Here is a 14,001-nt window from a genome sequence, read left to right on the forward strand (position 1 = left end):
GCTTTAAACAGGCGCTACCGACGTTAAGTTAGAAAAATCATATGTCGATATCTTTAAAACTAACGACAGGATTTGTTAGAATCCTTAATACAATGCATTTGACAGTGAGACAATAATTTGATAATGTGCGAGTTTTGAAGAATGATCTAACAATGGCTTTTTGTTTAATTATGTAGACCTTTACTTCTTATACCAAAATGAATTTTTTTTACTCTTATTCAACTTGAAGAAGAAAAAAAGAAAAATCTTGTTTTCTGATCTTTGACCATATTTCTATCCAAGACATTGTGAATTCCTGAATCTTTATTCTTTTTTTTTTCACCAGTGTGTTTTTTTTAACAAGCAGCTTTAGGTTAATTTTCATGCAATTCTTCCTTTTTTAAAAGACATTCTTATCGCAAAATTTTTGAAACATGAATATGAATGAAAACTGGGTCTCCAATGATGTTGATGCGTAGTTTACTGATTCAATATTTATCATCAATACAAACATAAACATTCTTTCAAGGCACTGTTTTCTATGAATTCTGAATCGCCATTTTGTATTTGTCATTTTCTCAAATAACTAGCTGAAGTTTTGCAATATTTGGAAATGATTGGTCATGCCTTCACTTTTGTCCTAATTTAAATAAATTCACATTTATTGGGCAAATGGAAATGTTTGTTTTTTGGTGTTGTATTTTGAAAATAAATGATTTGATTAATATCAAATAATTTCATTCCACTTGTTGATATCGTAAATGTATAAATGAAAGGAGATGCGAGGAAAACGTCAATGAAAGACACACATTACCAAAACACATCTAGAGGACAACAAGCAGTCATCAACAGATGTCTATTTAAAATGTCATACTCCAAATCGTCCCGAGTCAATAAAAGTTGTGAATATATTTAGCATAAACAATGACAGATCTCCAATAAGCAAGCACTTCTAAACGAAACATACTACTACAACTGACGAAGTTTCTGACTTAAAAAAGGAACATTAAAATAGCTTTGGATCTCAACTCCTATTTTTTAAATATATGTGAGAAGGTTAACAGAACGAACTGAAAATTAACTGAAAACAGAAAAACAGAAAAACAATTTCAACTGACTTTATGATAACAAATCTCAAAATATTCTATATATCTCTTTGAATATAACTATCAAGAAAATAAAATTGTTTTTACTACGACTGATACGCATTTTGAAAATTCATGTCTCTAAAGTGGTGATCAAAGCCGACATTTTAAAAATCCAAAATCAAATACAAACTCCGAAGATCTGATAAAACACCTAAAGGACTTACAGTAAAGCCAAATCCGGACAATTTTTTCTTATATCTGAAAGACAATATTACATTGATATGATATATGGGTGTTTATGGTCGCTATCATGCAAAATTTTGCTCTCGGAACGTATATTTCGCTAGGTGTGTCATTGACCTAGTGAAAATGTATCAAAATATAGTGTATTGTAGTTGATATGTTCCATTGTCCTTTCTGGGTTCACCTTCATAAGAAAAGTTTTGAGCCTATGTTAATATTAGAAATCCATTACAATGTTTTAGCTTCAGCTAGAGTAAGGTCAGGAGTAGTCAGACAGGGAAGAGGGCATGATGTTATTTTAGTATTAGATATATCTGAACGAATGACAGAGTATTTCCAATCAATGAAATCAGCGGCTTTGCAGTATGTTTATGGTGAGTTAAAATAAAAAATGCTCAGAAATAATCATATCAGTTAACCCAAATCATTAGCACACAGTATTGGTTGAAATAAGATTGCATGTCCTTTCATATCAGTCATTCGAAAATGAATTGTCGTAACCTTAATCCTGTCCTCTTCTTCTCGATTGTATACTACTGAATTAGACTTATAATTGCGTTTGTATTTACGTGAGCAACATGATCGGTCCCAATTGCCGAGGAGGATTTGCGTACCGTTCCGGAGCACTTTAGGTCACCCCTGCTTTTGGTGGGTTCGAGTTGTTCAGTCCTTAGTTTTCTATGTTGTGTTTTGTATACTGTGAACATCGGACTCGGACTTTTGTTAAATTGAATTTTACTGTGCGTATTGCTGTGTGTATGTTTATTCCACATTGGCTAGAGGTATAGGAGGAGGGTTGAGATCTCACAAAACATGTTTAACCCCGCCGCATTTTTGCGCCTGTCTTAAGTCAGGAACCTCTGGCCTTTGTTAGTCTTGTATGTTTGTTTATTTTTTTGTTCATTTATATGTTTTGGAGTTTAGTGTGATGTCCATTTTCACTGAACTTCTATACATTATTGGTTAGGGGTCCGCTGAAGCCCGCCTCCGGGTGCGGAATTTTCTCGATGTGTTGAAGACCCATTGGTGGCCTTCGGTTGTTTCCTGCTCTTTGGTCAGGGTGTTGTCTCTTTGACGCATTCGCCGTTTCCATTCTCAATTTTATGTTGTTCGTCTTTTGGTCGTGTTTGTTTTTGCCATTGAACTATCAGTTCGTTTACCGACATATAAGCTTGAATACCCATTTGGTATAATTCGCCTCTTTTTAACTTTTTCGATCACCTAAGTCTCACTCCCTTTGGTCCTCTCAGTTTTTGTCTGGTATCTTGATATGATTTTTATCAATCGATGTACAAGATTTGCAATCTGTAAACTACTGTCGCCTAAGTCGCATGTACCATACAATAACAATTAAAATAAAGCCGACTAAATGCTAATCTATTATGTATTAGTATTTGAGGTATGTGTAATGTTGATCATGATTATGTATGTAATCTATATCTGATCTATCCGATTATCAAAAATCAAATACCTTAAATTCTTCACCAAACTGGAGTAAACAAAGATGCCCTTGAAGGGTAAGTAGTTTTCTGCTTCACCAGTATTTAATATCTTACTCTTCTCATGGAATAAGTCATTTTGTCGTCAACTATGAAGACATGTCTAACGAAATGTTTTGTAAACAACTTATAATCAACTGGATAAAAATGAAATTGTTCACAGTATTTACATTACAAATACACGTTCTTTACAGGAATTAAACAGCTTTCAGGGATGGAAAATGGCATTGGTTTAGCAGTCTTTGGAAAACAAACACGACTGATACAAGAAGCAACAGTTGATTATAAATTAGTTATGGAATTGATCGGTAAAATCATTTAAATATATATATATATATATATATATCATTCTGTTTTATTAATCATTACCAATTGTTTTGTATTTATTTTTGGCTGAAACGTAATAAAATATATGTTGTAAAGTGGTTTTAGGAATAAAATGCAAAAATAGCTAATGGTATAACCAATTATAGTTCTCAAGCAAAACTTGTAAACTTTAACATGTTTAAGGAATTATATTTAAAATTAAAAATGGCGTTTTATATAACAAAATAAACTATTTGAACAAACAATTACGATGGCCTTTGAGGTTGAAGAAATGCACCTCCCTTAATGTTTTGTCTATTATTGTTTTGTTTGTTAATGATCATGGTAGCTTTACTTTTAAAATTTATAATACGTATACACTTCACACTCTTTTATTTTTGTTGCTTAAAAGTAAACAGGAAGCTTAAGTATACATGAATCTCTTTAATATTAGCTCTTCACTGTGTGTATCACTGGAGAGTTATTCATAATCGAAACTCGCATCTTGTTAAGTAAAATTTGTACCGATTATGTTATTGCATAAGAATAATATAATTTTCTTGTTAATTGTATTCATTTCAAAGACCAATTAAGGCCAGATGGAGATGCACCTGTCTTAGCAGGACTTTTAATGGGTTATGCTGGTGTTTCCTCATGTAAGTATCAATTTCAAGTTAATTCTTATCAATTAACACTAGAAGTTAGTCTCTGGATATAATATAAAAATAAGAACATGTGGTATGATTGCCAATGAGACAACTCTCCACCAGAGACCAAATGACATAGAAGTAAACTATAGGTTACCGTACGGCTTCAACAATAAGAAAAACCCATATCGCATAGTCAGCTAAAAAAGGCCGCGAAATGATGAATTTAAAACAATTCAAACGAGAAAACTAACAGCCTGGTTTATGTACAAAACAAAGAACACAGTTCTTTTCAGTAGTTTTAAAACATTGTAGTATGATGTTGATGTAAACAGGTAAACAACAACTGCTGCTTATAGACTGAAAATATCTTAATTGCCTGCGAGCACATTGTCTAATCAGTACTGAATTTACAACAGTAAATAAGTCTGACATTGACTGAAAGCTGGAAAATGATAATAAATTCTGAGTCTTTTTTGAGCTATGTTGTGATCGGTTCAGAATTAAATGGGTTTACTAGTGCATATTTTATTAGATATTTTTGTTCTCTTACGAGTTTGGATAAATAACAGGTTTTTGGCTGTGGCTAGAAAAAAAGTTTCTGTATACGGCTGTATACATATAAACAATGTCTATACACATAATTTTACGTATGAGCAATACTACAATACTTCCTTAACGCACTGAAAACGGTTGTCTCTTTAATACATAATGAACAGTTCCCGCAGCAGAAAGTTCGCTCGATCCAAATAATAAATCCTCAGGAGGGTGAACAATTATAAGATGAAGATTATATCACCAATGTTTAGGATCTGCTTACCATTATTGAGCTCCAGCAATCACCTATCATTTGGGTGTATTTAATGTTGCCCAATTTATCGTTTCCTATCTAGTGTATTGTAGCCTGTTGTTCATTCATTCGTCGTTTTTCCCTGTTCTTTTTGTCTGTATCTCTTTGACTTATGAGTGTTGTTGTTCCTTTGGTATTTTCCGCCTCATTTTTGATTGCCAATGAGACAACTATCCACTAAAGTTCAAATGAAGTGGACGTAAGTAATTATAGACAATCGTACGGCCTTCTTGATATAGATTCAACAGACAATTGGGGTTATATATGTTTGTTAAAATGGACAAGTATCAATGTATATTTGATTTTATCGCTATTTTGCTTATGTTTCCTTTGATCTTGCTGACTGATAATTTCCTTTCTCATCGAAGTCGAGTGATATGAAAACGGAGTCGAGTGATATGAAAATTATCGCTAGAAACTAAGGGAACACGTACCGTTGTCAAGCAAATTAACAACGTCTTCATGGGTAAAATAGCGATAAACAGATTAGCATTGGTCATCTCAACTCGATGGCTTTTCTCACTTTCGCCGTACCGGCTCAAGTAAGAAAATCAATCTCGTTGAGATAACCAACGATAATCTATAATTATCAACAGACATATTTACTTTCACTCATAGGTATACCTGGAAGTAGCAGAGATGTTGCGATACAGGCACATATGATTGTTTTTACTGATGGGTCGTCAGAACAGTGTAAACTTTTAACAGAAGATAAACAAAATTCTATTTTTGATTTAAGAAGTCTTAGAGTACGTATTTACGAATCATTTATATTTTTCAGTAAAGATTTCATTTTAGTTTTGCTGAACTTTTACTGTCATATGTATTATTTAATTTCGATTTTGTATAACATCATAATGAACCTGTTCTAACAATTTGCAAACTGCTTTAAATTCATAAATCAGTAAAGTATGATTTTATCTGTTTATTAACTTAATAAATTAACATAATTTATAGTCATAAGAAAGAAGACGCATCTTTTATAAGTGAATATTTTCTTGATTAAATTATCAAATTATTTTTTTCGTTGACGGTTAAATTTCGGCTTTATAACTTAACTTTTTACTTTTAAGGTACCATCCGATGTGAATGGCGTTATTGACGAGATAACTACTTCCTCGACAAAGATATACTATGTCCCCATTGGCAGAAATCAGTGCAACAATGTAAGAACTATTCGATATCTTTGTTGATAAAGTAAATATAAAGTCTAGTATTCAATTTATCATCATTTTCTAGAAGTTGTTTCCACATGTTATCACTCACTTGAAGTATTATGCTGTTGGTCAATACATCAATTTACATGTATTTTCTTTGAAGGTTATTGATTTGTAAAATATAATGCCTTTTTTTTAAAATTTATTCAAATACATTAATTTATTAATTTGACAATTATTATTTCAAGTATAGAATAACTGCCTATATATAGATATAAGAAGATGTGGTATGAGTGCCAATGAGACAACTCTCCATCCAAGTCAAAATTTATAAAAGTAAACCATTATAGGTCACAGTACGGTCTTCAACACGGAGCCTAGGCTCACACTATATCTATTTTTTCTTTGTGGACATTAAGACTCTGAATATGATTGCAAGTGCTTGCATGCATTTACGAATTCATCTATTGGTAGATAAAATCAGTTCGTTAGCTTTGCATAAGAAGATTTTTAATGTTGTTTGTAAAGTTTTTGTTACTTCTTCCAAAATTTTGCGACTCCAAACGAGCATGAGTGAGGGAACCCTACATAGTTCACTTATAAAAGAATAATAATTATTAATTGGGAAAAAGCTAACTGATAGAAGAAAATAAATATATCAAGATTTATAACTACGTAATAGAGTGTTCTAGCGAAAACGCTCAAAGATACATTGTATTATTTCGGTTATCTCAGCTGCAGCAAGAACGTGATATTTGTTCATGATATTAAAAAGACTGCGTTAAAAGTTAAAAAATTATATTATTTTGCATTTTCAGATTTTAGAACAAGCTGTAAGAAAAACAAATGGGAAAATTATTCAAGTAAATGAAATGAATCGCTTGATCAGAATGTCCAGAGTTATGGTATGGATACTTAATATTTTGTTATGTTGGAGTTCATCGGGTCAGCTTATACAGTTTTAAAGACGGTTATTCAAATCGTTATCAAATTTATCGATAGAGTGTTGCAATAAATGACGAATTGCAACGACTATGCAGAAGTAAAAAAATCGCCAATCATTTTATTCTGTTTTAATAATCGTGTAATATTACAAAATACAGTTGAGAAGTGCTTCATTTGAAAAGATATAGTGTGCATTTACCGTAGGCCATAGATTTATCTTAAATACGTAGCACTTGACCGTTTGTATCATAATGACATCGCGTTTGTATTCTTTTCATTTGGTCCCTGCTGTGAAAGTGTTCATTCTTAGTGAGAAAATCTAGCGTTTTACTGCATTTTGACAATTTGTCATTTATTATTGTTCTTTTCCGATTTTTGCATATTGTAGCATAATTATTCAAGCAGGTCATATACTCTGAGGGCAGCAATTAGCAGGATAATTATACCTTTCCTATATAAACAAAATTTACTGAAGCATGACAAAATGTGAAACAGTTCAAATGAGAATATCACATATATTATGTATAGTACAGCAATCAACGAAAAACAAATATTGAAAAAAGCAACCAACAACAACCTATGAGTTACAGGTTCTTTGCTTGGTAAAATCCCATTAAGAATATGGCAAGATTAACACGTTTGTTAGCGCTCAAACCTCCTAACTGGGAATTGTTGTGATAACAAAATAATTTTATAAGAAGAAACTTTAAAAATCAGCTTGAAAAGGCTTGACTCATTTGATCGAAAACAAATAACAATAAAAGAAAAATGTGTATGAGGATACGAATGCCCCCGCTCAAGCTTTGCAACGAAAATGGGACGGACGGACAGAAAGACAGAAAGACGAAAAGACAAAAGGACGGACGATCCAGGGTAGCACTTAATGCCCCTGTCGCCTACAGCGGGTACATAAAAACACAAAAACACAAAGTACCGTTCCAGGAGTAGTCGCAGTTACTGAAAACTTGATCAGAGCCAAATTCTAACTTATAAATAAACCATGTTCTCCCAGACAATGTCAATCATTACACATCTGATATCATATGTAGCTCAGGAAACGCAAAATCGTGTGCAAAGGTTATTATCATAATGTTAAAAACGACTGGCATAATAGGCTAATTGTAAAGACTAGCTGAATTTCTCCATTTAACAATTGTCTGTACTCTATTCAGTAGAAAAATGTATGATTACAATAGACACACACACACACACACACATATATATATATTTAATATTAGGATATCGATATCGATGATTTCGTCAAATGTGCAATATTTATATATTTACATCACAGCTACTGGCGATACGCATAGCATCTGATATACGCTATTCAGAAAATCAAACCAGAGAAGTCATCCGGATGAAAATATCAGAATATATAGATGATATTCATGTAAGTCTTTTGCATTTAGTTTGTAAACGATATGTCAAGGAAAGTACTATTTGACAATAATCTTCGAGTGAAAAATTATGAAGAAGGCATATTACTAAATGGATTAGATTACCTCGCAAAACCTCTTGAACAATTTGTCATAAAAAATGTCTATCATTTAAGGATGTACTTAAGTCAGATTTAGGAAGTATTGTCAAATGTTCGGACTATTTGGGTTTTTTTCCTACGATATAGGGTAAAATATTTTGCCCCATAACACCCACTTTTCTTTTCATATAAGACTTTAATAGCTCATAAAAGGTCATTTACCAAAATTTAAGCAGATTCTAGATTTCTTTTCTTACAATTTAAGACCCAAATAATTTCAATGCTTAATATAAGATAAAAGTCCGAGTCAGCATTTTCCCGCCATTTTAAAATATTCAAATATCTAAAAAAGGAGTTCCATAACCAATCAATATTTTTAGCTTATTTTGTTTCTTAACTAATGTTCTTCTGACTTATAATATCAATTTCAAACTCTAGATTTTTTTAATTTCACCTAAGTACATCCTTAAATATTTTTTCATATAGGACTTCACTTGTTCACTTAGACACATTACATACATAAAAACCCATTGCGCACAAGTCGATACTTTAATCATGTTAATAGCTTTTTATTTTCTTAATGAAAGACTACACGCATTTATCGAAACTAATTTTTTATTGGAAAATAATTTTCAAAAGATTAAACAAAACTTCCTTCAGCATAATCATAATAATCGGACTACAATCTACCTGAATGTGGATTCCTAGAGGAGAAATGTTTTTTATCAAGAAAATATCATCATTGCTGAAAAACAAATTGTAAGGAGGGTCACGTTTATTACTTTGGAGGGTAGGGAGAAGATACCAAGGCATTATTGAAATAAAAAATCGAACAATATAACCAGACAAGTAGAGAGAAGAGGAAACATATTGCAAAGTCAAAACAGATTGAAAACCCAATAATATTTCCGGAGGTCTTAATTTTTTTTCTCTTCTTTCTAGTTCAGTTAGGGTAATTTCGATTACAATTAATTTGAAAATAAGAAGATATGACATGATTTCAAATCAATAAGAAGAGACCAAATGACGTAGATGTCATAGTGAAGTTAAAGTCATTCCTTTCGAACGTTTTAAGGACGCTATTACAATTTCTTTGTTATATACTCTAGTTTCCATTGTCACAATTTTTCCGGATTTGATTGATTTGACATAACTGGATGTGATTTATCACCCAAATTTTACTTGAAATAAGTAACATGACGGATGCCACTATTTTAAAAGGAACTGCGAAGACTACCTTTCTGAAAATTATAAATTAACTCCTGGTAAATTTTTATTTTTATAACATAATTCGTAAACATAAATGCATAGGCATACTAAACGATCTTTATTTCATGGGGATCTCGCATGACCAACATATTTATTATTTTTAAAAGCCAACTTAAATGTGATTTGTCGAAAGGAGTGAAGAAGACCAATCATCACATAAGAAAGATGGAAGTAACTTAAATTACATTGAAAAAAACACTGAAAAGCACATGGTAGTAGCAGTTTTTAATACTGATTCATGACGACAGCTGTCGGGGGTTTAACGTTGCCTTTTATTCTTGTCTGAATACCTCATGACTCTATCCAAATTCGCCGTTTCAGAATCTAATGAGTTCTGGGTATTATTTTCTCAAGCGTACACCAAACGTTGTGATTGGCTTAAAACGTCATAAACAATGGGAATTCAACCAATGACATGACGTAATTTTCATTTTAGGGAACGAACAATGAATGAATACACAATCCTTTAGATTTTTAAACGGCCAATTACATTCTGTCCATTGAACCAAGTTGAGCCATTCCAGTCAAATGACGTCAGCTAACTCCTGCCCTGAAAGCATTCAGTTTGTGAAAAACGTGAAAAGCGATTCAAGTTTTTTTAAGAGTAAAAATGTTAGAATTTCTTATTATGTAGGCAGTATTTAGGATGTCTATTCAATTGCAAATCATATTTATTTTTGTGTGTTTTGTTGGTTTTTTTTTTTTGGGAGATGTAGGGAACGGGATTTGATTAATTTTCTAATGAAAATGTTAATTATTATATTATGTAAAGAAAGCCGTGTTATTTAAACGAATTTGTACACAAGAAATAAGGAAGTAACTTTAAATCCACGAAAGGAACTTTTACTAAGAAACAGAAGTAGAAGAATAGCAATATATACATTGAAAAAAAAGTTATCTTAAAATAGACTTATGAAAGTCAGATAAAACAAGCATTCATTCAAAACTATGGTGTTAATACCTTCTATAAGAATCATCAGCGATAATGTAGAATTCAGAGATACAAATCAAAACTTGTGTATAAAAAACAGGGTAAATTTAATTGGAACAGCTAAATATACGAACAAATATATTTAAAAAGACACTTGACATGATTTCCTTTCTTTGTAAGAAAAGAACATCCAAAATTGGGCTACTTTAAAATTATAAGTTAATAATTTTCACGTTTTTGTTTGAGACTTAAATTAACAAACCATGAACATTTTATTCTACGAGTAAAACTTAAATAATGACTTATAATACTTAAAAAATACTGCCGAAAGATTAAAATCAAAAATGTATTATTTTTTTAGGATGACTGTTTAGATATGGTAATAGAATACAGCAACCCTTTAAAGTTTCATAATGATCGAGGTCTATATGTAGAATTAAAGTTAAACACGCTCAAACTTGGAGATAGAGTAAGACGAGGACCGAATTGGGCTTACGGCGATAACGATTTAGGTTTTGCAGGAACAGTTGTTGGGCAGGATCGAGACGGTACACACTATTTCATGTTGATTATAGGATACACACACGTTATGTAAATAAAAAGGCGAAAAACTGTCAAAAATATTTTAAGCTCATTTGAATTGGCGGCAGTCATCCATTGTCTATTCACATTTTATAATTTATCGGAAATAATGTATCATAGTTTGTTAAAATATAGGGATTGATCGATCAGGTGGTACACATTGTTTTTCAAGGCAATTAACGATTCTAGTAATTCAAATTTCAACTTGATAACTTCTTTATCATTTTTGAAGAATGAAGATTTGGAAATTTTTTATAATCATTAATCATTTCGTGTTAATCGCAGCGCATAAATGGTGGCAAAATGCCACGTATGTTCTAAAGAATCATGTGGTGAATCACATTGTATTTGGCAAAAGCTTTCGATATTTTATGTCGTCAACGCTCTTCGGTCTTTTTTTGGAGTTTTAACTTATCTTACTAGAGTGTCACTGATAAGTCTTTTGTAGTCCAAACGCGCGTCTGCCATACAAAAGTAAAGCCTGATATCTTTTTTACATGCTTTTTTTACAGGCAATTGATCTGTTATAATTAATGTAGGATATATTACAGAATATTTTTTTTCTTTATTATCGTACAAAGCGTTTTATCGTATAAGAAGATTACAAGAATGATGATTTGGGAATCCTCTTTATTTGTGTATGATGAATTGTCTACACATATGACAGCAGCAATGATGTCTGTACACAGGTAGCTGCTGAATCCTATTGGATACCTCAGAAACGTTATAATCGTTGATTCAAAGCTTTACTTTGCAGAAGAAATGTAATAATTCACTTCTCCCTAACACAACAGGGCACGCTACTAACAACTGATTCCTCCAAAATAAAGTCGAACAACAACCTTGAACGAACAACGAACAACACTTGGTCCTGATAATCTGGCTTTATACAGGCACAACTTATGGTGCGGTTTAAAGAGCTCAGTCTTTCCATGTTATGTTTTCGTTTGATCGTTTTTCATTTTTTTGCCATTGCATTGTATGTTTTGTTTTCTCGACTAATGTGTTTGAATGTGCTTGTTTATCTTTCGCCTCTCTTTTACGTGTTTATTTCATTTACATAAACACAAACCTCCGTCCCAAGCTATGTAAACCGTATGTCGTAAAAGAAAAAGACACAATTTAAAGCATTTATCTTTGCTTTTCCGGACAGCTGTATAACAAAGCATTCACACAATAACGAGAGGAAAATATAATTGTTGTCAATTTTGAAAATTAAGTTGATGGAATTTTTCAAAAGAGCAAGGATAATCCCTTACAATCTCTATGAGATGCATAAGTGGTCTTTGACACATTTGCATAGTACAATGTGGTCGATAAGCGTTAAGAGCATCTTAATTGTTCATCACTGATAAATTAAACTGTATCCATTTACTCAGTATTTAGTTTAACAGTACCCTGTATTACACATTAAGCATTGCAACTGATGGATAAATATATATAAAAAGCTAACTTTGTAATAATACAGCATATCAGGTTGAAACAAAATGCTATACCCAAGGTTGTACTTCCAAAACCAAAGTTGCAACATCTCCCGTTTAACTTGAACGAAGGAAATGATTTAACTATTCTAAACGTAACCTTTTTGGTTTTATTTGGTATATAAGCCCAAATTATAGTATTTATGTATTATGATTCGGCTTTCCGTAGTGTTGGTGTCGTGCTTATTTTATTAAGGCTATTCAAGCAACACGAAAATAAGTATTAACTATTTTAGTATAATGAAATGAAAACACTTTTCCGGTCAGAAATTAGTTATTTGTTATTCAAAAAACGTATCAAAAATATGACTTCAAATTATTCGGCTTTTATCTATAGAGAATACAGTTTTGTTTTCTTACTTTTTATTTGAACTATTTGATAAATATTTCAAAGCAGAATCTTTTCAATATAGAATGGGTGATAATAGAATGGGACCATGGAACACAATGTGTTTATCCATATGATGAACAGACGGATATAGATCATATAATAAAAGTCAATGAAGTTAGAATGCTGGTGGATGAGCTGATAGCAGTTGGTTGTCGAGTTGTTAGAGGTAATTAAAATAATGATGTCTAATTAAAATTAAGATTCGTGAGTACTTTTGTATTCATCAAAATTTCAAAATTTGTCTCCTAAATGACTTGGCTTAATATATCTATTTTTCAAATATATACTAATAACTCGCGATACTAGCCATGTAGAAGAAAAAAGGAGATGGTAATCTGAAATAAAAAAAAGTTTTCTTATATCAACTAATAATTATGCTAACTCAAAGGCCAGGATTGGAAATATGGAGATCATGATGGAGGCAAAGGAACGTTAGGAACAGTATTGGGTAAACCAGAAGCAGGAAAAGCAGTGGTGAGATTTGTCTTTTATCAACATTCGTCAAAGAAAAACAAAACATCATGTTAACTACAATTAATGTGACAAATGAAGACAATCAAACTATCAATATACAGACACAGTAATATGCCAAAACTGATAAAATATATATCAAAGAAACATGATTATATTGTACCTTGAAATAATGCACATAGGATGTTGTGTTTTAACAAGTATAGCCTTCGAAAAGTTTGCAAACAATTCGACACAAACCGATGCTAGGGGTCCTCTTAAACTGGAAGTTAGGTGAGAGCTTTTGCTCCGTGTTGAGGGCCTCACTGTGACTTAGAGATGGAGAACAGCAGTAACAGCGCTGTTCCTTTGTTTTTTTGTGATTTTGTGTCATAGATGGAAACCCCATATCCTTTTTTCTATTACATTAACGTACAGCAAAATAAAACCTTCTGAGTCAATTACAAATTAAAACAAAATCTATGTACACTGCATTTAATATTTTTATGTTTTTATTTGTATTTTAATTACAGATATAGAAGATTTTATTGACTATAAAAAATAATTAAATTTAATCAAACTACATCTGGAGGACATCATACAGTCTTCACCAATATACGTGTCATATGTCAAACACTTCAAGGGCCTCTAAAATTTAATATATTATACAGAAGCAATCAAAGACATGACAACATAAATCGTT

The 14,001-nt window shown here is 31.7% G+C and overlaps 1 protein-coding gene across 2 annotated transcripts in view; it reads left to right on the forward strand.

Annotated features, from left to right (window-relative positions):
* The window catches only part of LOC127734537 (uncharacterized), a 34,716-nt gene that overhangs the window by 6,054 nt on the left and 14,661 nt on the right, over positions 1 to 14,001 (forward strand). The window contains exons 7-16 of one of the 2 annotated variants that reach the window (XM_052244462.1): positions 1,553 to 1,684; positions 3,004 to 3,117; positions 3,700 to 3,771; positions 5,231 to 5,361; positions 5,686 to 5,778; positions 6,588 to 6,674; positions 8,009 to 8,107; positions 10,756 to 10,942; positions 12,871 to 13,014; positions 13,237 to 13,322. In XM_052244462.1, coding sequence (XP_052100422.1) covers positions 1,553 to 1,684; positions 3,004 to 3,117; positions 3,700 to 3,771; positions 5,231 to 5,361; positions 5,686 to 5,778; positions 6,588 to 6,674; positions 8,009 to 8,107; positions 10,756 to 10,942; positions 12,871 to 13,014; positions 13,237 to 13,322 — 1,145 coding nt within the window. The remainder of the gene's footprint in view (positions 1 to 1,552; positions 1,685 to 3,003; positions 3,118 to 3,699; positions 3,772 to 5,230; positions 5,362 to 5,685; positions 5,779 to 6,587; positions 6,675 to 8,008; positions 8,108 to 10,755; positions 10,943 to 12,870; positions 13,015 to 13,236; positions 13,323 to 14,001) is intronic. The other variant, XM_052244463.1, reaches the window with a different exon arrangement.

This window comes from Mytilus californianus, unplaced genomic scaffold, assembly GCF_021869535.1.
Source record: "Mytilus californianus isolate M0D057914Y unplaced genomic scaffold, xbMytCali1.0.p SCAF_3, whole genome shotgun sequence".
NCBI lineage: Eukaryota > Metazoa > Mollusca > Bivalvia > Mytilida > Mytilidae > Mytilus > Mytilus californianus.